Raw genomic sequence first — 25,899 nt, 5'->3', positions numbered from 1 at the left:
GTGTCCTGCAATGTTTCTCAGATTAAAGGCGCTGCCTTTGGAGCCGAAACCCAGGGCCCGCACGTGCGCAGGGCCCGGCTCCAGCCCCAACACGTTTTTCTTGGCCACAGGCCCTGGAAAACGCTGACACTTCTGAGGCTCACTTGACCTCAAATGGAGCATTTATGTGCTAATGCCTCCTTAACTCTGAAAGGGGCTTCTGTTAGGGATTATGGAAATCAGGCGGGCGTGAGGTGCCTGCTGTCCTGGCAACACATTCCCGCAAAATTATACTCCTGAGAGAGTAAGTGCAAGCCCTTAAATGCATACCTCGCCTCCCAGAAGAAGAACTCCCCTCCCCTACAATTTCCCTTCTGTACCTATCGGTTTGCCTTCAGCAGCAAACAATGTTGGGACTGTCAGAACAGAAACTCAGAAAGGGGTTTGGGGCAAGGAGGCTGCCCTCTCACCAGACCGCCACAGTCACCTCAGGCGCCCTTCCTCACCTAGAAACCTCCTCACAGGAGTCTCAATTGTGGGCCTTCCTTGCTAAGGAGGTCAGTTGGCCCTATCTTTACCAAGCCTTAGAAGGAATAAAACTAGCAGGGCCGTTTTTAGCAGATGTGGTGCTGGGGTGCAAATTACCCCCAAATTACCACAGATAGTGTTGGGGTGGCCGTAGCTGCACACTGCCAGCCATGGGGAGGGGGCGCAACTCTCCCCCATGCCGCTGTGAGAGAGCAATCCCCGCAGAGGCTTGGGAGTGAAGTTGCGCCCCTCCCAAGCCTTCTCAGGAGGAGAGCGATCCCCACAGAGGCTTAGGATGGAAGCTGTGCTCCGCCAACCATATGGCTGGCGGGCGTGCAGCTTCCCTCCCAAGCCTCTGCGGGGATCGCTCTCCTCCTGAGAAGGCTTGGGAGGGAAGCTTCACGCCCGCCAGCCTTAAAGTTGGCGGGGCACAGCTGGCGGGCGTGCAGGGAAAGGGGAGGCAACTGTCAAAGCCACACAGCTCCCCCACTTGCTGGAACACCCCTGAGAGGCCGGTGCCCTGCCGTGACGCACCACTGTTGTTGTTGTTTAGTTGTTTAGTCATGTCTGACTCTTCGTGACCCCATGGACCAGAGCACGCCAGGCACTCCTGTCTTCCACTGCCTCCCGCAGTTTGGTCAAACTCATGTTAGTATCTTCAAGAACACTGTCCAACCATCTCGTCCTCTGTCGTCCCCTTCTCCTTGTGCCCTCAATCTTTCCCAACATCAGGGTCTTTTCCAGGAAGTCTTCTCTTATCATGAGGTGGCCAAAGTATTGGAGCCTCAGCTTCAGGATCTGTCCTTCCAGTGAGCACTCAGGGCTAATTTCCTTAAGAATGGAGAGGTTTGATCTTCTTGCAGTCCGTGGGACTGTCAAGAGTCTCCTCCAGCACCATAATTCAAAAGCATCAACTCCAGCACCATAATTCAAAAGCACCACTAAGCCCTATGGAAAAGACGGCTCTGAAAACTAGCATGGTTTTGTGGAAGTTTGCTTCCCCTACGAAAGGGTCATTTTCCCCGTCTATTTGTCAGGGCACCTGAGAATTCCTTGAGTGTTTTGGTGGGTGTTTGGTTTTGAGCCAACTCCATTGTTGTCAAGTTGCAGAGGATGCAGTGCATGGTTTTACTATGGAACTCACTCTCACAGCAGGTAGTGAGGGACACCAATCCAGATGACTTAAAAAGAGGATTAGACCAATTCATGGAGGAGACGGCTATCGATGGCTACTAGCCACAATGGCTGGGCTTTGTGCCTCCGCAGTTGGAGGCAGCAATGATTCTGAATACCAGTTGCTGGAAACCACAGAAGGGGAGAGTTGCTCTTACGCTCAAATCCTACTTGCTGGTTTCCCATTGGAGCATTTGTTTGGCCCTTGTGAGAACAGAATGCTGGATTAGATGAGCCCCATTTGGCCTAATCCAGCAGGCTCTTCTTATGTCTATTTTTCTTCCCAGTAAACATTTCTTTCCTATTTGAGAGTTCTCAGATGCAGTTCTTTTTCTCATCAATCAGTGCACAATGTTCAATGAAAACACAGTGGAACATTTTGGCATGCCTTTAGTAAAAATTCTTGCCTGATTTTTAATGGGCTTTAAATTTCATTCTGCTTCCCCCCACCCCCCGGTAACAGCTTTGTTCTGTTTCAACCATTTTTTTAATCCATATTGTTGTTTTTCATATTGTATATATTTTATAATTATTTTCACTAGTTGGGCAGAAAGGTGATTAATCACTGCTGCTGCAACTACAACAACTAATAAGAATAATAAAAAATTGTTTTCACATGAAAAAATTGTAGCTTAAACTAACTTGTTCGCACACAATAAACTCTGATGGTGAGAGCTTATACAGTGGTACCTTGGGTTAAGAACTTAATTTGTTCTGGAGGCCTGTTCTTAACCTGAAACTGTTAGAATCATAGAATAGAATCATAGAATTATAGAGTTGGAAGAGACCACAAGGGCCATCGAGTCCAACCCCCTGCCAAGCAGGAAACACCATCAGAGCACTCCTGACATATGGTTGTCAAGCCTCTGCTTAAAGACCTCCAAAGAAGGAGACTCCACCACACTCCTTGGCAGCAAATTCCACTGTCGAACAGCTCTTACTGTCAGGAAGTTCTTCCTAATGTTTAGGTGGAATCTTCTTTCTTGTAGTTTGCATCCATTGCTCCGTGTCCGCTTCTCTGGAGCAGCAGAAAACAACCTTTCTCCCTCCTCTATGTGACATCCTTTTATATATTTGAACATGGCTATCATATCACCCCTTAACCTCCTCTTCTCCAGGCTAAACATGCCCAGCTCCCTTAGCCGTTCCTCATAAGGCATCGTTTCCAGGCCTTTGACCATTTTGGTTGCCCTCCTCTGGACACGTTCCAGTTTGTCAGTGTCCTTCTTGAACTGTGGTGCCCAGGACTGGACACAGTACTCCAGGTGAGGTCTGACCAGAGCAGAATACAGTGGCACTATTACTTCCCTTGATCTAGATGCTATACTCCTATTGATGCAGCCCAGAATTGCATTGGCTTTTTTAGCTGCCGCGTCACACTGTTGGCTCATGTCAAGTTTGTGGTCAACCAAGACTCCTAGATCCTTTTCACATGTACTGCTCTCAAGCCAGGTGTCACCCATCTTGTATTTGTGCCTCTCATTTTTTTTGCCCAAGTGCAATACTTTACATTTCTCCCTGTTAAAATTCATCTTGTTTGTTTTGGCCCAGTTCTCTAATCTGTCAAGGTCGTTTTGAAGTGTGATCCTGTCCTCTGGGGTGTTAGCCACCCCTCCCAATTTGGTGTCATCTGCAAATTTGATCAGGATGCCCTTGAGTCCATCATCCAAGTCGTTGATAAAGATGTTGAATAAGACCAGGCCCAAGACAGAACCCTGTGGCACCCCACTAGTCACTCTTCTTCAGGATGAAGAGGAACCATTGATGAACACCCTTTGGGTTCGGTCAGTCAGCCAGTTACAAATCCACTGAGTGGTAGCATAGTCAAGACCGCATTTTACCAGCTTCTTTACAAGAATATCGTGGAGCACCTTGTCAAATGCTTTGCTGAAATCAAGGTAGGCTACATCCACTGCGTTCCCTTCATCTACCAGGCTTGTAATTCTGTCAAAAAACGAGATCAGGTTAGTCTGACATGACTTATTTTTCAGAAATCCATGCTGACTATTGGTGATCACAGCATTCCTTTCTAGGTGCTCACAGACTGTTTGCTTAATGATCTGCTCCAGAATCTTCCCTGGTATTGATGTCAGACTGACTGGGCGGTAATTATTTGGGTCCTCTCTTTTCCCCTTTTTGAAAATAGGGACAACATTTGCCCTCCTCCAGTCTGCCGGGACTTCGCCTGTTCTCCAGGAATTCTCAAAGATGACTGCCAGTGGTTCTGAGATCACATCTGCCAGTTCTTTTAATACTCTTGGATGCAGTTCATCTGGCCCTGGAGACTTGAATACATCTAAACTAGCCAAGTATTCTTGTACTATCTCCTTAGTTATTCCGGGCTGTGTTTCCTTTGCTGAATCATTTGCTCCAAATTCTTCAGGTCGGGCATTGTTTTCTTTATCGGAGAAGACTGAGGCAAAGAAGGCATTGAGGAGTTCAGTTCTTAACCTGAAGCACCACTTTAGCTAATGGGGCCTCCTGCTGCCTCCGCACCACCGTCATGCGATTTCTGTTCTCATCCTGAAGCAAAGTTCTTAACCTGAGGTAATATTTCTGGGTTAGCGGAGTCTGTAACCTGAAGTGTATGTAACCTGAAGTGTCTGTAACCCGAGGTACCACTGTATTAGCATTTGCCAACTTGTTCCGGACTGCAAGCGACTCCCCGGTTATGTGTGGGGGTTAAGTTCCAGCGCCCCACAAGCAAAAGTGAAAATCACATAAATGCCCTCTCTACCATACTCTCCCTTCAAAATACTCCTCTCCAAAAATCAAAAATACTGTACCAAAAATATACACAACTAGTATTGAAGCTCTGGGGCTGACACGAGGCTGCAGGACGGGCAGAAAAGTGTTGGCTGTGCTACCCCACATACCAGCTGTTAGCCAGGGAGGCTAAGCAGCCTAAACAAAGACCCGCTGCACCTCCAGTCTCCTCTCTGCCCTCACCGAAGTCCTCTTTGGGTTCTGGGGAGGGTTTCCTCGCAAGCCACAAGGACTCTCCAGCATTCTCCCTCCATTTCTGGGTATGAATTCAATGATTTACTTCTTTCCTGGCGCTGCACATATACACGGTCGCACACGTGTCGATCGCACACAAGTGGGTATGCTTCTATTTATTTATCAACTAGGGCCAGGGCCTTTTTAGTACTGGCCCCGACTTGGTGGAACGCTCTGTCACAAGAGACTAGGGACCTGCGGGACTTGACATCTTTCCACAGCGCCGGCAAGACAGAGCTGTTCCGCCTGGCCTTTGGTTTGGACTCAGTCTGACCCTTATGTTTCCCTCCCATTATGGTTTTGATCTATGGGCTACTTTTAAAATGAGGCTGCATTTAACCTGTATTTTAAATTGGTTTTTTCCCCTATTATGTTCTACTGTAATTTTACTGGTGTTAGCCACCCTGAGCCCAGCTCTGGCCAGGGCGGGTGGGGTATAAATAAAAATTATTATTATTATTATTATTATTATTATTATTACTACTACTACTACTACTACTACTACTACCACTTTTTACCTGCCTTTTCATGGAGGATAAGGCTATCCACAACTTCTAGTCACAATGGCTATGTTTTACCTCCCTGGTTGGAGGCAGTATGCCTCTGAATACCAGCTGCTAGGAATTGCAAGAGGGGAGGTGCTCTTAAACTTGAAACCTGCTTGCTGGCTTCCCATAATGGGCATTTGGTTGGCCACTGTGGGAACAGGATGCTAGGCCAGATGAGCCATTGGTCTGATTCAGCAGGCTTTTTATGTTGTTGCTGCTCTCCTCCCTCGCCTTTCATCATCAGGGTTAAATTGTCACAACAATTTAAAATGCAACAATAAAAACACAAAGCAAACTACAACCACAAGAACACAGTGATTCCTAAAATCTCTCTCAACTGGGAGGGCTTTGTTTTTGTTCTTATTTTTATTCTGTATTTTGTGCTTTTTTAATATTGTAATTTTATGTTGTCAGCTGCCCTGAGATCTATGGATGGAGGGCGGTATAGAAATGTAATAAATAAAAGAATAAATGAACATACAAGTTTCAAACAGCCAGGGTCTTAAAAGGTGCAACTTCAGCAAGGCTGTATCATGAAGGTGAAGGGAAGGGATTCCACAATTCTTGGGCTGCACAACCCTAAGCTTCATAATATGGCTATTATGACTAGTATCCATTGATAGACTTCTTTACCATAGATTTTTAGAGGTATGTAAATTACTGTCCGCCATCACTCCTCGTGTTTCATTTAGGCACACCACCATTCCACCCTGCCAATGCGCATAGATGCCAAACAGGAAAAGGATATTAACAAAACCTGTGAACATTTGAAAGCTAGAAATAGGTACGCAACGTGTGTGTTGGGGGAGAGTCAAAAATGGTGAGCGGGGTGGGAGAGGGAAAAAGGGAAAGAAGTTCTGCTGAAATGTATTTTTAAAAATGGGAGAAATGTTTGGAAATGCACATCAACAATATGGTAATTTTGCTAAAAATACAAGGGGAGGTTGGAAGGGAAATGGAACAGCGAGTTACTGTGGACCAGCTGTCGGGGGTGGGGGGGGAGAGAGAGCAGAAAAGGAATATTATCTTCTCAAAACAGCTTCCTACACGATCTTTTGGGAGGATGGCAATCAAATAATCAGCTACGTATTAGTAGTAATTACATAGCACAACCTTGAAACTCTGAAATTGATTGTAGATTGTGGTTTCTCTCTGCACTGAATGATATGTTTCACTGTGGCACTGTATGCTGCAGCTTCACACTTTATTTTTTGTTTCATTTGTAAATTTATTTTATATTTTAGTTGTATTTATACCTACGTTTCTGCTAAATAACAATGGGCAGCTGTACTACTAACCTCATTTAACTTGTACAAATTGTTGTACAAATAAGTCCATTTGACTGTATGGCTGGGAATGATTCACCCATCTAAGATGTGATTTCTTGGCTTCGGTCTGATTCAAACCCAGGATCCGAGCTCATTTTCCATGGGACTCTCCCACCCCCCAGCCCGGCTCAGATTTAAAGGAAACTGCAGATTTCAGCAGATCTTTTTAATCTTTTTGAAATATGTCTAGTTAATTTGTACACACCAACACTGATTAACTAGAGGGAATTCATTGAACATCCTTTGCATAGCTACAGGGTTAATTGCTTCTTGTTCCAGCTTTTAGTCATTACTCACAAAAAGGCTGGCACTGCAGATCCAAATATGGCACCAAGTGCTCCAAGGAAGGTCAAGGAACAATGTTTATTATATTCAGGGCCATGCATCTTGAGTAAATAAAAATGGTGGCTGACCACCATGGATGGAAGTGGCTGCTGAGACCATATAACACTGGTCCTGAAAGATCTACATTGGTTCTCAGTACATTTCCAAGCACAATACAAAGTGTTGGTACTGACCTTTAAAGCCCTAAATGGAGACTTCCGGGGTGGCGCCATCGGCAATGGCGGATTCCCTCTGAACTGGAGGGACCAGCTCCACGGGAATCGGGTCTTTTCCGCTACGGCGAAGCGGGGACCCATTCAAAAATCACAGGCGGATGAAGCCTGTGACCATGGGACTCGGCGGGCACCCTTAGCGCCCCCCCCAACCCGCAAAAGAACCCATTAATGGGCTCCGGAGCGAAGAGGGGGAAGTGACGCGGTGCTGAGAGTCAACTGCTTCTTCCGTGGAGCGAAGCTGCACAGCCGTTGCCGGAGAGCGCTGCCTTTTTCCTGGGACAATCTGGCTTCTAAAATAATCACCCGTGAGTACCTAAACTCAGATAATTGGACTCTAAATAAGGACTTGTGAGCAGAAAGGAAAATTGGACTTAAAAGTTTACCTTAATTTGGCGCTGAAACGGGAAGGTCTAAACAGGAAGTCAGCCTTCCGTTTCTTTGTAGATAGATTAAAGCAAAGACATGGCAAACTAGAGCTCAGAATATCGCCTGTAAAAGATTAACTTTCACCATTTAAAATTGTTGAACCCCCTTCGGAAGCAGGAGAAGAGGGGGGATTTTTTCGGACTGTTTAAACCTGCAGAAGTGAGGGTAAAGTAAAGTAACTTTCCACCGTCCTGATCCTGGAGCGGGGTGTTAGGACTGACGTTTTTTGAAGCTCATTGACCAGAGACAATGTTTTTGACAGATAGCTATAAGAAGAGAAACTTTGACTCCATTGTTCCCCTTCGCTTCTTAAAGGAACAAATATTGACAAAACATCTGAAAAAGGAAACTTTTGTTGCTAGACTTGTCTTTAAAAGAAAGAACAAATAGAAGTTTTCCCCCTAGAGGGAGACTGTGAAACTGTAACCAACTCCGGGGAGCTGGCAGCTGTTACAGATTACAATCGTGGGAATAGACATCTGACCTTGCAGGACAATGTATTCAGAAGCTCTGTTGTGTGCTTTCTATAAAACAAATGCCCTACTGGAACAGCTACATGAGAAGACGAATTTAATGGCTGATTCGATTAGAAATTTTGAACAGGCAGTGGGAAATTTTGAACAGGCAGTGGGAAAATATGTGGAGCCCACCCAGGAATTAAATCAGGAGTGTGCCCTGACAGAACAGGCCCAACAGGAACATGAGCTTTCGGATTTGACAAATGAACTTGGAAAAAGCCAGATTTGGAAAGAAAAAGTTTGGTTTGGTTTGGAAATGGGGGGTTGGATAGACCCCCCCTATGCAGGGATGTTTGGACTTTTCAAGTCTGGCAATGGGCCGTGAGATGTCTGGGATTGTGGGGCTCCTAATTTTGGAGGGATTTTGAAACATGTTCTTAAATACCACATGGAATTTAGTGTGGATTATGGAAAAGGGGCTGATCTGTCGAGAAGGGTCAAAAATATTGTTAAGCTGGAGTTCCCACGAGTGAAACGAGCAGGAGACAAGGGAAAATACAGTTACAAATATGAAGAAGAGCTGCGGAAGGGACATGGAAGAGACTTAAGGGCCTCGGATATAAGGTTACCAGGTTAATGCGCTAGATCGATGGGATAACAAGGACTGACAAAACCTGGGACCAGGAGGAAGGGACGCTGGATGAAGATTGGATTGTTTTTATTTCTTTTTCTACTACTAGGATTGTTTTATAAAATTGATGAATGTTAGAAAAATGTTGGAATGAAATTACTTGGCTTTAGTAAAAATGTTTAAAGAATTATGTAAGAATATTATGGTTATGAGAAGTTGGTAAAAATAAGATTTAAGTTTTAAGTTTCAAGGTTTTTTATAGTAAGATAAGATTAAAATAGTTTAAGGTAATGTAATGACAGAATTTTATGAAATATGGAAAGGATTTGCTGCAACAATTAACAACTAGGATACAAAAAAAGGGAGGAGGAGGAGGTCAAAGAAAGAAGGTAATGACAGTTGAGGATTTGAGAATAATGGATTTGTTTTTAAATGTTTGCGGTGTATTTTTGTTTTGTTTTTTAAATTTGTATTGTGGGATGTGTTTTTCTTTGTTCTTTCTTTGTTCTTTTTCTACTTTGTTTTCTTTTGTAACTCTAAAAAAAAATTTCCAATAAATATCATTAAAAAAAAATAAAATAAAGCCCTAAATGGCCTCAGCCCAGTATACCTGAAGGAGCATCTCCAACCCCATCGTTCAGTTCAGACACTGAGGTCCAGCACCAAGGGTCTTCTGGTGATTCCCTCCCTACAAAAAATTAGCTTACAGGGAACCAGACATAGGGCCTTCTTGGTAGTGGCACCCGCCCTGTGGAACGCCCTCCCATCAGAGGTCAAGGAAATAAACAACTATCTGACTTTTTGAAGACATCCGAAGGCAGCCCTGTTGAGGGAAGTTTTTAATGTTTTATGTTTCATTATATAAAAAGAAAAGAAAAGGTAGCAAGTTGCAAAAACAAACCCACAACCCATTTTTATCCACACACATTTGTGTGTCCTGTCCCATAAAAGGCTGCTTATACACATCTGCAAAAAAAGTAATAAGAAATTATTGCCTAACAACATTTTTACTGCCTTCTTTATAGATTCATAGAACCATCCATGGTACGGCATGCAAAGGAATGTGGAAAAGAGAGAGAGCGCAAAGTTGTGATATTTTCCTTGCAGATCACAAACAAGTGGGACCTGTGATAGAGTTTTGCTATGTGTTTCTGCTCAGAGCACCTCAGAAACTCCATTCCACACCCCATCTCAGTTTTCTATTTTTGTTTTCCAGCTGACGCCCAGCTTTCCACTGCTACCGAGCACAGTCATCCCTATGGGGGCTTTGTAGCAGGTCGATGTTTTTTGTACTTTCAGAAACCTTGGGGGTCCCCACTCAGCAAGCTGTTACCTCCCTCTTGTTCCCTAGTGGGCCAGATTCTGCCCCCAAACCACTATTATCTGACCGATGAAAGGGAACTTTTCAAGCGACACTTAAAAATGCAGCCTCGATTTTGATTTCTTGCTGCCAGCAAACCTTTCCTACTGGAGACTTTTACATTCAGGAGGAGTCAATGTCTGTTCTTTCTTTCACATCTTTCTGGAGGCTGCCCATGTTCTGGTGGGAAGGCTGAAAATATGCCCTCTCCCCCTTTTCCACACCCGCTGCCAGCTCAGACAATCCTCTGACCTCCCTTCAGAATCAGAGCAGCAAGAAACAGCCTGCGTCTCACAGACTGCCCATTGAAGACTCCTCTCTCTCACATTCCGCACCGCATGTTTTTCTGAAGCAATAGTCCAAAAATAACCCAGGAGAAATAAAAACCACACATCTGAAAACTTGGCATTACAGAGAGAGAGGGAGGGAGAGAAAGAAACACATACACTTCAGTTCTGATGAAAACCCTGAACAGAGAAGGAGCTCGGAGCAACAGGGCAGTGAAAAATGGAACTTTACAATACAAAAAGGAGGAAAGGGAATCTTTTTCATTCAGGAACAAACTTCCTATTACACCAACCTTCACCAGCCTGGTCCCCTCCAGATGTTTTGAACTACAACTCCCGTCAGTCCCAGCCCTGAAACTGCCTATGTTACTAAGCATGGTTTGCCATCCCTGTTTCCTTAGCTCCAAAATCAGTTGCCCCAACACTTCTCTTACTCCCATCTGCTTTCCCCCCTGCCCTGCAGTCTGAACCTCACAATACTGTTCATTGGAAGAACATAATAACATAGGAAGCTGCTTTATACCAAGTCAAATCACTGCTCCAGCTAGCTCAGTATTGTCTACAGTGATTGGCAGGAATGGCTCTCCAGGGTCTTTTTCCAGCCCACCTGGAGATGTTGCAGACTGAACCTGGAAACTTCTGCACCTAAAGTCTTCACCATGAAATTGTACCACGCTGTCCCCTGCAGCTGAAGATAAACATGGAACCACAAATATACTGTATTTGGCTCCCCCTTCAACTCCAGACAATCCGCTTGGTTGTATCAAGCATGAACATAGCAAACTGACATCAGTTAAGGAGTTGCTACCCGCTCCTTCACCAGACAGGCACTGTATTTTCTGGTTCTTAGTAAATTCACTATCTCCCCCTTTTGCCTTCTCAAAATTTGCTCAGACTAGGTCGGCAGAGTTGCCATTCTTCAGAGTTCACCGCTTCAACATGCTGCATAAAACACCATATATGCAAAGTACACAACACCCCTCCCCGACCCACCCCAAAATAAAATCCTGGGAACTGTAGTTTAGCCTTTCACAGAGCTACAATTCCCAGCACCCTTAGCAAACTACAGTTCCCATTATTCTTGGGGGGGGCATGTACTTTAAATGTATGATGTGTACACAGCCAAAATAAGTTATGTTCCCTTCCATAGGGGTGGATCAATCTGGTTTTGCATGCATGTAAATGCATACACACGAACATCACAGTGGATTTGCTTTTGCCCTACCACACTGTTTCATCCAAAGGTCAGATACCATTGTGGCAGAAGAAGTGATTGCAGAGTAAATGACTCCAGTGCAGACTACAAGGGGAAAGAGCAGAACCTTCTGGCAGCTTCTGACCATGTAAACAAAGCTGTGTAAACAAGCTTCCACTTCCTTCCTTGGGCAGTTCTACAACACAGCTGTTTTCCTGTGTCCATCTGCCTCTCATCACAACAGAGTTGTTACCCCCCCCCATATCATCCAAAGCAACAACGTCGTCCGCTTTGAGAAACCAGGGCTGATTCTTCCTTATGGGCAAAAAATGTTATTCACAAAATAAACCCAAGAGCATGCAAATCCCAGCTGCTGGGCAGTACGACGTGTCTTCTCTCTGAATATATTAGCGCAGAAGAGAGGAACCATCTTTCAAGTCAGTGTGTGTGTGTGTGTGTGTGTGTGTCCGTACTCCATTTCACACGGCATGCGGTTTTCTTGTCAAAGAAAGCCAACAGTAGTATCTGTTTGGATAGTGAACAACTGCTATAGAAAACCTTGCTTAACAGTGGGGCAGTTGGGTGGTTTTAGACTCTGGACAATGGGTTGTATCCAAGAAATACTCAAAGTAGGCTGATTGGAATGATTATTTCCCATGGGTCTGCTCTGAGGAGAACTGACACTGGTTAGAACCTAGTGGTTGTCCAGGGATGGAGATGGAGGCAGCAGGGTTCATATGCAGGCTTGTTGGCCAGTCTGCCCGCAGTCTCCTCCTTTTGGAGGAGCTTGTGGGAAGTTGGCACCAGTCAAGAAGAGGGTGGCGGACAATCTACTGCCAGTAAGCTGAACAGACAACAAGGAATCCCTGCAGAGTGATTGCTGACCGTTGCTCCTTGGGTTAACTGCTTGCTCTTTGGACTTCCTGATAAAGCTATAACAACGTTTTAAGAAGTCTATGAAAGGGAACAATTTGCCAGCAGATTTAATCAAAACAGAGGTCTGCAAAGAGGAGATAACAGAAATGCATGACCAAAGCAAGCAGGAAGCCATTGAGGTTTCTGCCCAGAGAATAACTGATTCCTGGGCCACAGATTCACAAACTTTCATAGAATCATAGAATTGTGGAGTTGGAAGGGACCCAAAGAGTCATCTAGACCAACCCCCTGCAATGCAGGAATCACAGCTAGCGAATCCCTGGCCATCCAACCTCTGCTTAAAAACCTCCAATGAAGGAGAGTCCACCACCTTCCACCGCACCCAGGACTGCAAGAATCAACTATTTCCAGGGTGGGGGAATCACACAAAAAAGCCAATGGGTCAGCTTACAAATATTGGATTATAACTCGTAACGCTGCTTGAATGGTGGAGAGATTCAACGGTGCTCCACTCCCTCTGCTTCTTCCCCAACAAAGGGCGTCCTTCAGGGCAACCTAGGCAGCCTCAGAGCAGTACCCAGACCTCAAGCCAGATTGTGATGGATAGAGAGAATCCACATCCTCACAAATGGGCAGTTCAGAGAGTGGCGATATTATTGAGTGAAATGGGAAGTCACAGAAAAATAAGAACTGTAATATATCGTGTTCCTAAGATGTATTATGTGAAAACCTAAATTAGTATTTAAATAGAGAATCCGTATCCTCCAAGCATGCCTGTAGCTGGCCAGCCCTCACCCTCTTGAATTCTTACCCAGGATTAGGTTTGTAAATGCTTGAATGTGTGTCAAATCTGGTTCTCTATCTAAATGAACTTTAATATTCTTATCATCGCCAGGAGCATATTGCCTCTTGGCCCCTCTCCTCTCCAGCCTCCTTTTCTGCCGCTGATTCTGGACCTCTCTCTGCCACAGACTCTTCCTGCTAACTAAACCCTCTTGCCTCCTCAGCTTCTGACACCACCTCCTCCCCGTCTGCTCCCTCTTCTCTCTCCAACCACTCGGTGTCGTCCCACCACCAATCCCCTGGCTCTGAGCCTTCTTCCCTTGGGGGTTCCACAGCCGGTGCCTCCCATCACTCTTCTGCATCCAACCAGTCCATGACAAAATTCTTGTTAACTGATCATCTGTCTCAGCCTCTCCAACACTGAATCCATTATACCACTCTGCTACAACCACCATTTTGTGTTATGCCATGCTCCTGTGGCAGCCATTTTGTAACTCGCACCCACTGGCCAATGGAGGATGGCCATTCCTGACACAGGGCAACATTTTGGGCCTTACCTCTGTCCACTTGCCATTGACTTCCATAAATAAGACACAGAAGGGGTCAGATTTAGAGGTGACATCTCTGTCCAGAAGATTTTGGCCACACACAGACAGTTCGACTTTGCAAACGCAGTACTGGGGCCCCACTGGCACGGAAGGGCTGGAGCTGGTTGTGTACGCCATCAGCTCAGGCAGCAACAATTCCCGACAATCTGCAAGGGTAGAGACGTTTATTAGTACAAGGGGAGGGATGAAACTCATAAATTCCCCATAAAAAAGGCATTTGCTACAAGGAGAGAGGAGCCTTGCTGGTGCTTTGACCACCCATGTAACATAGTGGCCAAACACGTGAGCCAAGTTCTGAGTTCAAATGTCATATTAATCCTGTGTACTCACTCCCTTGCAGATTCCCTCTTCTCAGCTTCAGCTGCCCTCCCCATTGCTTTTAGTTTTAACTTTGTTGTGTTTATGGTTAAGACTGCAACTTGTTACAACTTTATTCTTCCATCAAACTAACAGAGGTGTAGTTTTGGGTCTTTGCTTTATTTTCCTTACCGCTGAAAGCTCAAATTAATATCGCTTATGCTTAGCATCTTCATTGTGTCCCCAATTTGGGTCATTGTGAGAATGATACTGAAGTTTTGTTTTTTTTATAATTTCAGAAATTCAACATAAAGTGTAATAAAATATAAAACAAAATGTGGTGATGTGTCAAGATGCACATTGACGGAACTCAATTTCAAGTGAGGACCATAAGTCCCTTCAAACAAACATTTAAGACAGGTTTGCTCCAAATTGGTTTCCCTTGGCAAGTATATTTCACTGCTGTTCATTGATCTAGCGATGAGTTATTTCATTCAGTACAATGATATGGTGCCAAGTTAGATGTTGCTATTTATTGCTAATATGTTTTGCTGCTATTTCACTCCTTTTCGTATTGCTCTTAATTCACACATTGCTCTTAATTCCCTATTTCACTGCTTCTCTTATTGCTTCTATATTATTTTGAATATTTTTATTGGCTTGCTCTATTGCCATTTTTCTGTCTGCGTGATGGAATCTATATGACAGATGCAGAGTCTTCCAGGGGCCACATGCCACTGGCAGGTGAGGTTAGAGAGAAACAGTGGCTGTGGCCAGAGGCAAAAGTGGCCAGAACGATGGGTGTGACTCTCACAATGACACAGGAGGACAAATGTGGCCCTCTAAGCATCTCTATCTGGCTCTCAGAACCTTCCCCAAGGCACCCCATCAATGGCTCCACACCTTCCTTGAATGCTTTGTTCTAACTGGAACATGCCCCTGAACTGTGATAATGCCTCTTGTACACACACACACACACACACACACACACACACAATGGGCTACATGACCCTTTGGGTTCCTTCCAACTCTACAATTCTATAATGCAGTGGAGATAAATGTGTGTAGATACAATTGGCTTTTGCACATTTGCAATGCAGCCAGCTGTACAAAGGTTAAGTCCCATCCTTGGCTCCTTCTTGTGCCCAGAAGGTTCCTAATCCCTGGACTGAACAGACTTTCCCGCCCTGGCTGTGCAGCTATCTGGACAAACAAGTGACCAACCCCAACTGACACGCTGCTTTCAACATCTCCGTTTCTGAAACAAGGGCCACCCAGGTGAACATCCTTGGAACTGCCACTCCCTCCAGCTCAAAACCTTCAGCATCCTCTGCCCGCTTCGCTGGACCACATCTGCTTCCCTATGGGAGAGCATTAAAACCTGATTCACAGCCCTCTCTTTTTTAATTCACAAAAGGCATGATTGCCCATGGATGACGGCTCTGCTGTCTCTTCCTGTGGGCAGCTGCTGACAGCTGTGCTCTTCATCCTGTTCAGGGTCAGCCATCTCTCCAAGCTCCTCCAGCCCCAGGCCCTTTCAGCTGCATCTCAATTTCTCCACCAACAGAGATGTCACATCTTCCTGACAGTTTCAAGTCCTGGGCAGAAGGTGGCAGGCCAGCCATGTCCGTAAGAGAGGCAGAACAACATCAGCCAGGTTAGGAGGGAGGACTCAATCTGCAGAAAGACAGCTTGCTCTACAGTCACTGCTCCTGAATACAGAGGCATAGCAGCTGGCTGGGAAGAGCTCTGCACATGCTCAGGGGCCCCTCTACTCCAAGTTGCTTGCAGATGCAGAGAGAATCAATGATACCAGCTACAGAAACAGAATCTCTCTAAGGAGTCTCCCCCCACCCCAAAAAAAGCCATGCTGGTTGGAGTGGATGGAAGCTGTTAGTCCAAAACATCTGGAGGACACCATGTATTAGGGTGTGTTAAACTTCAGAGTCTTTATTTCACAAACTTACAGCTGCTTGCAGAGATCCTGCCTCTCATGCCTACATTCCTATGCAGTTCCTATTTCCTGCAGTCTCCATTTTGCCCTGATTTCAAACTTTGAGGTGAAAAGTTGGGAGGGAAAATTGTTCTTGTTGTTGTTGTTGTTGTTATTCCCTGCCCATCTGGCTAGGTTTTCCCAGCCACTCTGGGCAGCTTACAGCATATCTAAAAACATAATAAAAACATCAAGCATTAAAAACCTCCAGATACAGGGCTGCCTCCAGATGTCTTCCAAAAGTTGTGTAATTCTTAATCCCCTTGACACCTGAAGGGAGGGTGTATGGAACACCCTCCCTTCAGGTGTCAAGGAAATAAATATCTGACTTTTAGAAGACATCTGAAGGCAGCCCTGTTTAGGGAAGCTTTTAATGACTGATGTTTTAATGTATTTTTAATATTTTGTTGGAAGCCGCCCAGAGTGGCTGGGGAAACCTAGCCAGATGGGTGGGGTATAAATAATAAATTTATTATTATTACTACTACTACTAGGAATTAAGAGTGTGTGGGTGCACAAGCACGTATCAGGTGGTAGATGCATCCTGACTTTATTGAACATGCATCAAGGCCTGTGTACACAGATGAAAACTGTCGCTGCACACAAACACGCACCCCCTTCCAAATAAACTTTCTCTTTGAGTTGCAGCTGCAAATACAATCAGCTGCACCAATCAACCTAAGCATTTCACTAAATATTCTTTATTATTATTATTGGGGAATGGGAAATAGTGATTCATTTGCTAACATGCCCTGCTTTGGAAGCCAGTGCAAAACAGGGGCTTTTAGAGCAAATTACTTATCAGGTAGCTTTGTTACTCCATTCGCTGCAGCAAAAACAGCTACATTGTTACCTCGGGTTACATATGCTTCAGGTTACATACACTTCAGGTTACAGACTCTGCTAACCCAGAAATAGTACCTCGGGTTAAGAACTTTGCTTCAGGATGAGAACAGAAATCGTGTAGCGGCGGCGTAGCAGCAGGAGGAGGCCCCATTAGCTAAAGTGGTGCTTCAGGTTAAGAACAGTTTCAGGTTAAGAACGGACCTCCAGAACGAATTAAGTATGTAACCAGAGGTAACACTGTAGTCTTTTGAATTTCTCTGAAGGACAGGCGGGAGAAATCTTGCAGCCCCTCGTGTGTCATGCTCCGGCAGTAATTGTAGTTGTTTAAATAAGGGTCAGGTTGTTAAAAAAATCTTTGTTGGCTTAGTTATAGATTAAGGGGTAGTCAATTGCACTGAAATGAAACTGCGTGTTAAGAAAAACAATAGTTCTGAAAGACAAAAAAAAAGACATAAAGTGGTACCTCGGATTTACATTCATTCTGGAGGTCCATTCTTAACCCGAAACTGTTCTTAACCTGAGGTACCACTTTAGCTAATGCGGCCTCCCACTGCTGCTGCGCCACCAGAGCACAATTTCTGTTCTTATCCTGAAGCAAAGTTCTTAATCTGAGGTACTATTTCTGGGTTAGCGGAATCTGTAACCTGAAGCGTCTGTAACCCAAGGTACCACTGTACTTCGTTTCTGTAGGAAAGCATCCATACCTCATGTTCATCCCCGTCATGAAACCGAACCACAATTTCAAAAGGGTTTTGGGCAAACTAGGAGGAGTAAGCAAAAATCTATGATCCAAATGTTGCCCTAGCCACAGATTCCTTTCCAGGAGGTCTAAGAACAGTCAACTTTATTCCCAACTGCAACATGGAGTTAATACTATCCTACCTTGCAGAACCGTCATAAAGATTCATAGCACAATCATATGCATGTTTGCTCTGAAGTGTGTCTTACTGCACAGAGTGGAGCTTATGCTTCAGTAAGTATTTAGGACTGTAGTTTAAGATCATGTGTGTTAAGTACTTTGAAACTGACTACATAAATACTAATATACATGAAACAAGTACTATCTCTGTTGTCTTTTCAGCACCTATTCAATACCTTCCTTTTTCAACAAGCCTTTTGAGGGGAGATTTTTTTTATCCTCACTTGTATCTGTATTGGATTTGAAACTGTTTTTATATGTGAAATTGTTGTAATTGTTTTTATATATGATTTTTAATATCTGAAATTGTTTTATTTATTTTTGTTAAACTCCTTTGAGATGTTTCACAGGAAGCAATTCATATTATATAAAAATAATAAAACGCTAGAAATTAAATGGTGATGATGACACTAATTAAATAAACACCATTATCTATTCACCCAGTGCTTCATTATCCTTCAATATTATTTTATAAACGTGCACATTTGTAAGTTTTTATATTTCCTGTTACATGACGGTTTCCAGTTACGTTTACGATTACATTTTAACTTTGGGTGTTTATATTTTAATGTTTTAGTGGGATTGCTCTGTGGTATTTTTTGATGGCGGATGTTTTATTTTAATGCCTGTGTTTTGGTAGGCCGATTCTTCGTCTTAGCTGCTTGCATGAATTGGGTGTTTCCACATTAGTATAACTACAGCTCTGTTAGAGTAATGGACATCATTTTAATGATGCTATGGTTTCTATACTAGTAAACAAGCATTAAGCAGAAAGCCACCCAGGAGGCTGAGAGCTATGCAGAACACTTAGGCTAAATGTGAGTGCCCAAGGAGGAGAGAGGGAGAGGTTGGAGGGAGGGGAATGGAAATCTATCACAACATAGGCCTCAGGCCCTATTATACCAATACCCAAGGCTTAATATCTTGAGCCTTAAGCTGTGCACATGCTATACCTTTAAAGCACATTCTTTCCCTCAAAGAATTCTGGGCACTGTAGTTTGTGAAGGGCTGCTGTGAATTGTAACTCTGTGAGAAGTAAACTATAGTAAACTTACTTTTAAAAGACATCTGAAGGCAGCCCTGTTTAGGGAAGTTTTTAATGTTTGATGCTGTATTGTGTTTTTAATACTCGGTTGGAAGCCGCCCAGAGTGGATGGGGAAACCCAACCTGACGGGTGGGGTATAAATAATAAATTTATTATTATAGTGCCTAGAATTATTTGAGGGAAAGAAGGTACTTTAAATGTGTATACAATGGTACCTCGGGTTAAAAACTTAATTCGCTCTGGAGGTCCATTCTTAACCTGAAACTGTTCTTACCCTGAGGTACCACTTTAGCTAATGGGGCCTCCCGCTGCCACTTCATGATTTCTGTTCTCATCCTGAAGCAAAGTTCTTAACCCGAGGTACTCTTTCTGGGTTAACGGAGTCTGTAACCTGAAGTGCCTGTAACCTGAGGTACCACTGTATATAAGCAGACATTATGGTTATTTCATGTTAACTAATGTTTATTTGTTGCACTGCATACATGTTTTGAATTGTTATAATGCAAAATCAGTGAGGTGTGCGTGTGGAGAATGCACTTAAAGATCTAGGGCATAGGCAGCCTTAGAGTCCAGCCTCACGTTTTTCCATGCTGCAAGGTGTTTTGGTTTGTAAAGAGTGTGACTTGGAGCAAACAAAAACTAGCTATATAGGGAAGTCTACAGGAAGGGGGAAAGTCCTGAAGTCATAGACTTCAGGGTTATTAATCATCCATTTCCCTCCAATTTAGATAAACCTTCAGAACTCTGTTTTTACAGGCCTGTTAAAAAACCTTTAAAAAAGAGAGAGAGAATAAGTCCCGACTAGAATGAAGTGTTTCCACCTACCATTATTATTTTTTTAAATACACTTTTCATGCAACCAAAGCCTTAAAATAAGCAGGCTTGTTCTATTTACATCATTTTTCCACACCAACACCAAATTTGCAACGGCTGTGTTGGCACTGGCCTTAGCTCTGAAGGGCTAGACTAGGAGGGAAGAAAATGAAAGTTAGGTTCAAAGGCCCATCCACTGGGGAAGGAAGAAACTGAAGTAAATTAAACCTGTGTAAAGTTACGCCAGATCCAAACTCCGCTCAGGAGTGGGGCTACTGCTGGCTGAGATGGCCTAAGCCTGGCAGAGGGAAAACAACAACAACAACAATAATTTATTATTTATACCCCACCCATTTGGCTGGGTTTCTCCAGCCACTTTGGGCGGCTTTCAACAGAATATTAAAATACAATAATCTATTAAACATTAAAAGCCTCCCTAAACAGGGCTGCCTTCAGATGTCTTCTAAAAGTCTGGTAGTTGTTTTTCTCTTTGACATCTGGTGGGAGGGCGTTCCACAGGGTGGGTGCCACTACCGAGAAGGCCCTCTGCCTGGTTCCCTGTAACTTGGCTTCTCGCAGCGAAGGAACCGCCAGAAGGCCCTCAGCACTGGACCTCAGTGGGGGTGGAGACGCTCCTTCAGGTATACTGGACCGAGGCAGTTTAGGGTTTTAAAGGTCAGCACCAACAAGCCTTTAAAATTGTGTTTAAGTTAGAATCATAGCACTGTAGAGTTGGCAGGAACCCCAACCCAGCTGCTGTGCAGGAATCACAGCTAAATAATGCCATTGGCACACCTGCACATTCTGAGCATTTCTGTAAAAACAGATACTGACATCTTGGCATTTTAAAATCAAGCAAAGCACACAAGCTAGGATAAACCTTCAGGCCCTATGCTCTTGCATCAGGCATCGGATGTGCAAGATGTACACCTGAAACACTACCCCACCACTTGTTCTTGGAAGCCTTGTAAGCAGCCGCTGCAGGAAAGGGACTGTGAGCAACATCATGGGAGGGGTGTTCCTAGGGCTACGGTCAAACCGTGAAGCTTCCTTGTTATTTTTGCTAGAGGATGCTGCATGTTATTTATGTAATCTTGTTACATTTACAGCACTGAGATCTGTTTTTTTGTGTACTATTAGATTTGCTATTAATTTGCAAATCTTATTATGAAACAGTTACTATGTTATTGTCCTGCTGTTTTTGTGAAACTGTTGCTATGTTGTTTTGCTGTGTTATTATGAAATTGCTTTCGTTTGCAATGTACTCCTGTTCTTTTGTTTTAAGCTGCTTGGAGCACAATTTCTTTTCTGGAAAAGCGCCATACAAATAAAATGAATGAATGGTTCAACCTGTACCTGCAGGATCAAGAACAGACTGCAGACATTTAGACACTGGCTGCAGAGGAGGCACATCCATAGCAGTTCACCCTTACACCAGGAGGGTGATAAGGTAGGCATGTTTCACTCCACAACAGCCCCATGAGCACAGCAGGAAACTAGCAATGCAGCCTGAACTATAACACTGATTGCTCCCAAGCTGGGAGACGAGCTCCAAATATGGCTGAAAAGGAATGTCCACTGGACTGGCCCAAAGTCATTTTTTTCATGTGTAGGGTGCAGATTCCTAGATCCCTTTCTCTTTCTTCGTCTACACTGTTCCATGCTATTTTTGTTACTTTTCCACTGGAATCCATTTCAGCAAGGTCTCCAGTGCCCACCAGATCTGTGGGTTTTGCACCAATACCCCCACTCGCTCCTGCCTCCATCTGCACTGGGTTTGCTCCAGGGTGCTCCAGGGGCACCCAGATTTCCAGGAGCAAGCCACAGGAAGCTTCTGCGCTGCTGCTCCTTCATCATCTTTTTTTAACAACAAGGCAGAGTGTTTTCCCCATTCACAGCTTGACGGGTTCTCCAACTTGCACCTGGTTTTAATGACAGACTTGCAGCTTGCTGGTTTGCCCCTTGCCATTAGTCACGCACGTGGCCCCAACCACCCCGCTGCTCTGATGGGAGAAAGATGAGCTCATTTTGTTACTTTATTTAATGTCCTTTCTCTGTAGGCACAGTGAGCCAAACTCTGAGGTGCGCAAGGCCACTAAGGCTTTAAGCCTTGCAGCATTCTCCAGGGCCAGGCATGGAAAGCCATGAAGTTTCAAAAGCAGTTTGGGCTCTGTTGTTTGTGGACGGGGGGCAGAGAGAGAAAGAGAGGTCAGTTTTCAATGTCTGATGCTTTATTGTGGTTTTAATATTCTGTTGGGAACCCCCCAGACTGGCTGGGGCAACCCAGTCAGAGGGGTGGCATATATATAAGAAAATAATAATTATAATAATAAGCCTCCCTGGGCCATGCTAGCGTGAGACCATTTTGCACAAGGAACAAAAACAGCCCCCTCCACAGGCAGCCCAGTGCTGCTATTTTTTTACTTCATTTGTGTTATTTTTGAGTACTATGGAGAAATGCAACCAACCCCATCTGGAGTATATTCTCTGCAGCAACTGATTCAGTGACGCTTCACATGAAGGCCGGCTATGGAAGTCTTGCTGGGTGCCTGCAAGTCCTCCAGGCACACTTAAAAATAGCTCTCTGGATGTACGCAGAGAAAACAGGAAGTGCAAAATCAGACCATCTTCTCCATCAAACCCAGCAGTGCCTTCACCAGAAATGGGTGGGCCACATTTGTCCCTTGGGAAGTTTCTGGGGGCCACATGCTAGAGATGGGAAGGGCCAGAAGCAAAAATGCAGGGAGCAAAGTATAAATATTTTACCTTTGTACAGTAGGCTAATTTCAACACACACACACCCCTCTATCCCAGTGGGGTTAGTCTGTCAGACCAGGACCTGGAAGAGGTCAGGGTTCAAATCCCCACTCAGCCATGAAGCTCATTGGGTGAACTTGGGCCAGTCACTGTCTCTCAGCCTAACCTATTTTACAGGGTTGTTGTGAGGATAAAATGAGAGAGCAGAGGAACCATGTACGTCACCTTGGTCTCCTTGGAGGAAAAAAGGTGGCATATAAATGCAATAAATAAATAACAGCATGTTCAGAGACTGAGGACACAATACAGCCAATAAAAACCCTCAAAGACAGTGCATAGCAGGGTTGGTGAGAGGGTCATGGGCTGGGAAGAGGCAAGGCAGGGTGTCTGGGTCAGGGTGGGTCTTCAGGACTGGATAGAAAAGGCCAGGAAAGCCACACACATCCCCCCAGGCCTTTCACACCTCAGATCCACACACTGCCTGGCAGAGGCTCTCCAGAGTCTCAAGATGATGATCTATTCCTGCCATTCCCAAAGGGGGCAGGATCACCACCGGCAGGGGGGATTGCCTAGGGGATGCTAAGTGGTGAGTTAAGACTGCTGCTAAGTGGCTTCAAGCCAGACATTTGGAGACTGGCATCACTTCTTCAAGCCCAAACATCGCATGAAGCATTTACTTGAACAGTGACGTGTATTTACTAAACATGGCATCTAAGGTTCTTGCTAAATGACTAGCAGACTTTGAAAAGCTTGCTAGCTTTCACTGGATCAAGTTTATTAATTTTGTTGGACTGAATGAATGAAATAATTTTAATTGGATTTTGAATAAACATTGTGAAATTAATTTTTGCTTCTTTTGAATTTTATTGTGCCATTATCTTCCTTAGTGGGTGGTGCAAACCGCTACTGTGAATAACGTTTTTTATAGGAAGGGGGATGAGTTTGTGGAATCAAGAAGGCAGGGGTGTGAAAAAGTTTGGGAACCACTTTTCTATCCTGCCAATTGATAGTGGGACTTTCTGCATACAAACACCTGCTCTCCTACTGAACTACCATCCCTCCTTATGAGTTACTTGTAGAATCAGGGAAGAAAGGACCTTGCCTGGGATATCAGCTCCACCCAAGGCATGATGGAGAACAGCAACAACCAGGAAAAGATAGACAAAGCATTTTACAAGGACAGGAAGAAACACCACAGACAGAATAATTGCCACACACAGGAAGAACAAGGATATAGTCTGAGTGTCTCACTTGTAATTCTATAAATCATTTAACGTGTCAACACAAATAGAAGTTATTAATATTGCAGTTGTTGTATAAGGGATTATTATTTTGACCGGAATGTAATTGAAATTAATAAGATTTTGGAATGCAGAAATAAAAAAACTATCAAATCTAGCAAGCGGGTGGCCACGTAAATTATATAATTCGGTATTTGAATGATTGGTATTAGCAATTGTATTATAATTTGGTATTGTTATAATGAGGCTATTATTGGATTGTAATTGAAAATTAATAAAAATTATTGTAAAAACGTAAGGACCTTGCCAATTTTGGTACTCTTCTTTTTCCAAGCTGACATTCAGTACACATATCTGCAACAATTCGCTATTAAAATTATTTTAATGAAAAGTCTTCTGTATTTTATTGTTGTTTTTTTTGTATGCTGTATTGGCTAATGAAAACATTTTTGTAAGTAGTTGTTCCTAATAAAATTTTAGTTTCACCAATAAATTAATTCTTATGTACACTTTCCCCCTAACATAATGCATTTTGGTTATAGAAGTGCACTGCAAATTTAGATAAGCACAAATTGCAAAGGATGACAGTGTCCTCATAGAATTGTAGGAAACCAGCAAGTAGGATTCAAACACTACAGCACTCTACCACAGAATCAGAATAGCAGAATCACAAAACCGTAGAGTTGGAAGGGACTACAAGGATCATTTAGTCCTAACCCCTGCAGTGCAGGAATTTTTCACCCATTGTAGGGCTCAAGCCCACGACTCTGAGTCTCACCCGCTACTGACTGAGCTATCCCAGCTTACTTAGCTTTCCAAAGCAACCCCGGCTTTATTGTTTTGGAAAACACACCTTTGCTAAATTCATCTTTAAATGGATATTAAGTTGAATTTCTCCCTCATCCATAGTCCAGGCCAACAATATTCACCCTACCCAGCAGCACCTGCCAGGTGTGGGGCCAACACCAAACATGTCCCAGTTTTAAGGGCCTACAATCCTAACACAAAGGTGGCTTACTCATGGACTGCAGCTCCTATCAGCCTCAATGAGTATGGCCAATGGTCAGGGATGATGGGAGTTGTAGTCCAAAAACACATGGATGGATGCATGTTCCCCACTCTAGGTTTACAGCACGACTACGTACAGAACCCTGCGAGGGACAAAAAGGACTGAAGTTGTCAGGTGGCAAAGCATCCTGCTACCCTTCATATATTTTGGCTACAAAACTCCCACCAGCCTCAGCTTTGCCAGCTGGGAATGATGGGAGTTGCAGTCTAAAAGATCTGGAGGCACCTGGATAGGGAAGGTCTACTCTGGAGGAACCAAAGGTTAGACTCCATGTGAAGAAGCTTCATATACATGAGAGGAGTTAAGTTCCTACCAGTGGAGATTCTCTAGCAAGAATGAATTGATTTCAGTCACTGATTAGAGTGGATTCTCTACTACAGTGGTACCTTGCTTTACAAACATAATCCATTCCGGAGGTCCAGCTGTAAACCAAAACAGGTTTTAACCCAAGGCGTGCTTTCACCAATGGGGCCTCCCCCCAAAAATGGGTTGTAATCCAAAAAAAGGGACACGCAGTTCCGGGTTTGATGTGGTTGTAATCCAAAATGGTTGTAATCCAAAGCGGTTGCAAACCAAGGTACCACTGTATCTTCCAGCAAAGATTTGTCATGTACAATGACATCAAGCAGGACTTTAGCCAGGGCCGCCTTACCCATAGGCACCAGGGGTGCGGGACACCCGGGCGTTGGGCTCTCAGGGGCACCAGGCCAAGAGTCCGGGATCCGAGAGTTGAGTCCGGGGAAGAGCCCGCCCATCAGTCGGAGCACCGCGGTGGGCTCTTCTGCTTTGGACGGCTCTGCGCCGTGAGTTTGGGGGCGACCAAGCCAGCGAGACGCTGAGGCGGCCGGCCAGCCGGCTCCGCCCTCCTGCACGCCTGGGACTGGGCAACCTGGGGGGCGGGCGCCGGGTGGATCTTTTCACCCTGGCGCTGCATATGCTTAAGACAGCCCTGGCTTTAGCAATGCTGTTTCAAAGGGAAGGTGCACAGTTCTCCAAAGCAGTTTTCGAAAGCAGCTTAAATACCAAGCATTTTCCACACCATCCTCACCAGTGATAAAAACACAGATGCACCAACAAAAAATAACATCAAATTGCACAGCAGACTCACAGAAGAAGTTCCACAGTGTCTGCTTTGTAGAAAGATGAACCTGTAGACTTAACCAGGGATCAGAACTGAG

At 44.3% G+C, this 25,899-nt stretch overlaps 1 protein-coding gene and 1 long non-coding RNA gene across 2 annotated transcripts in view; one reads left to right on the top strand and one right to left on the bottom strand.

The window, feature by feature from the left end:
* CPNE2 (copine 2) overlaps positions 1 to 25,899 on the bottom strand; it is an 80,720-nt gene that overhangs the window by 39,421 nt on the left and 15,400 nt on the right. Inside the window, exon 2 of the mRNA XM_081017041.1 lies at positions 13,690 to 13,886. Coding sequence (XP_080873167.1) covers positions 13,690 to 13,857 — 168 coding nt within the window. The 5' untranslated portion in view covers positions 13,858 to 13,886. The remainder of the gene's footprint in view (positions 1 to 13,689; positions 13,887 to 25,899) is intronic.
* On the top strand, positions 10,782 to 24,775 carry LOC308483345. The gene is made up of 4 exons (XR_013989637.1): positions 10,782 to 11,910; positions 14,337 to 14,457; positions 20,940 to 21,104; positions 23,491 to 24,775. It is a non-coding gene; the product is annotated as an uncharacterized lncRNA (long non-coding RNA).

Source organism: Podarcis pityusensis, assembly GCF_964106645.2.
Source record: "Podarcis pityusensis genome assembly, chromosome: 8".
Taxonomy (NCBI): domain Eukaryota; kingdom Metazoa; phylum Chordata; class Lepidosauria; order Squamata; family Lacertidae; genus Podarcis; species Podarcis pityusensis.
The sequence above is the reverse complement of the archived record's forward strand: the minus strand, read 5'-3'. Positions and strand labels throughout refer to the sequence as shown.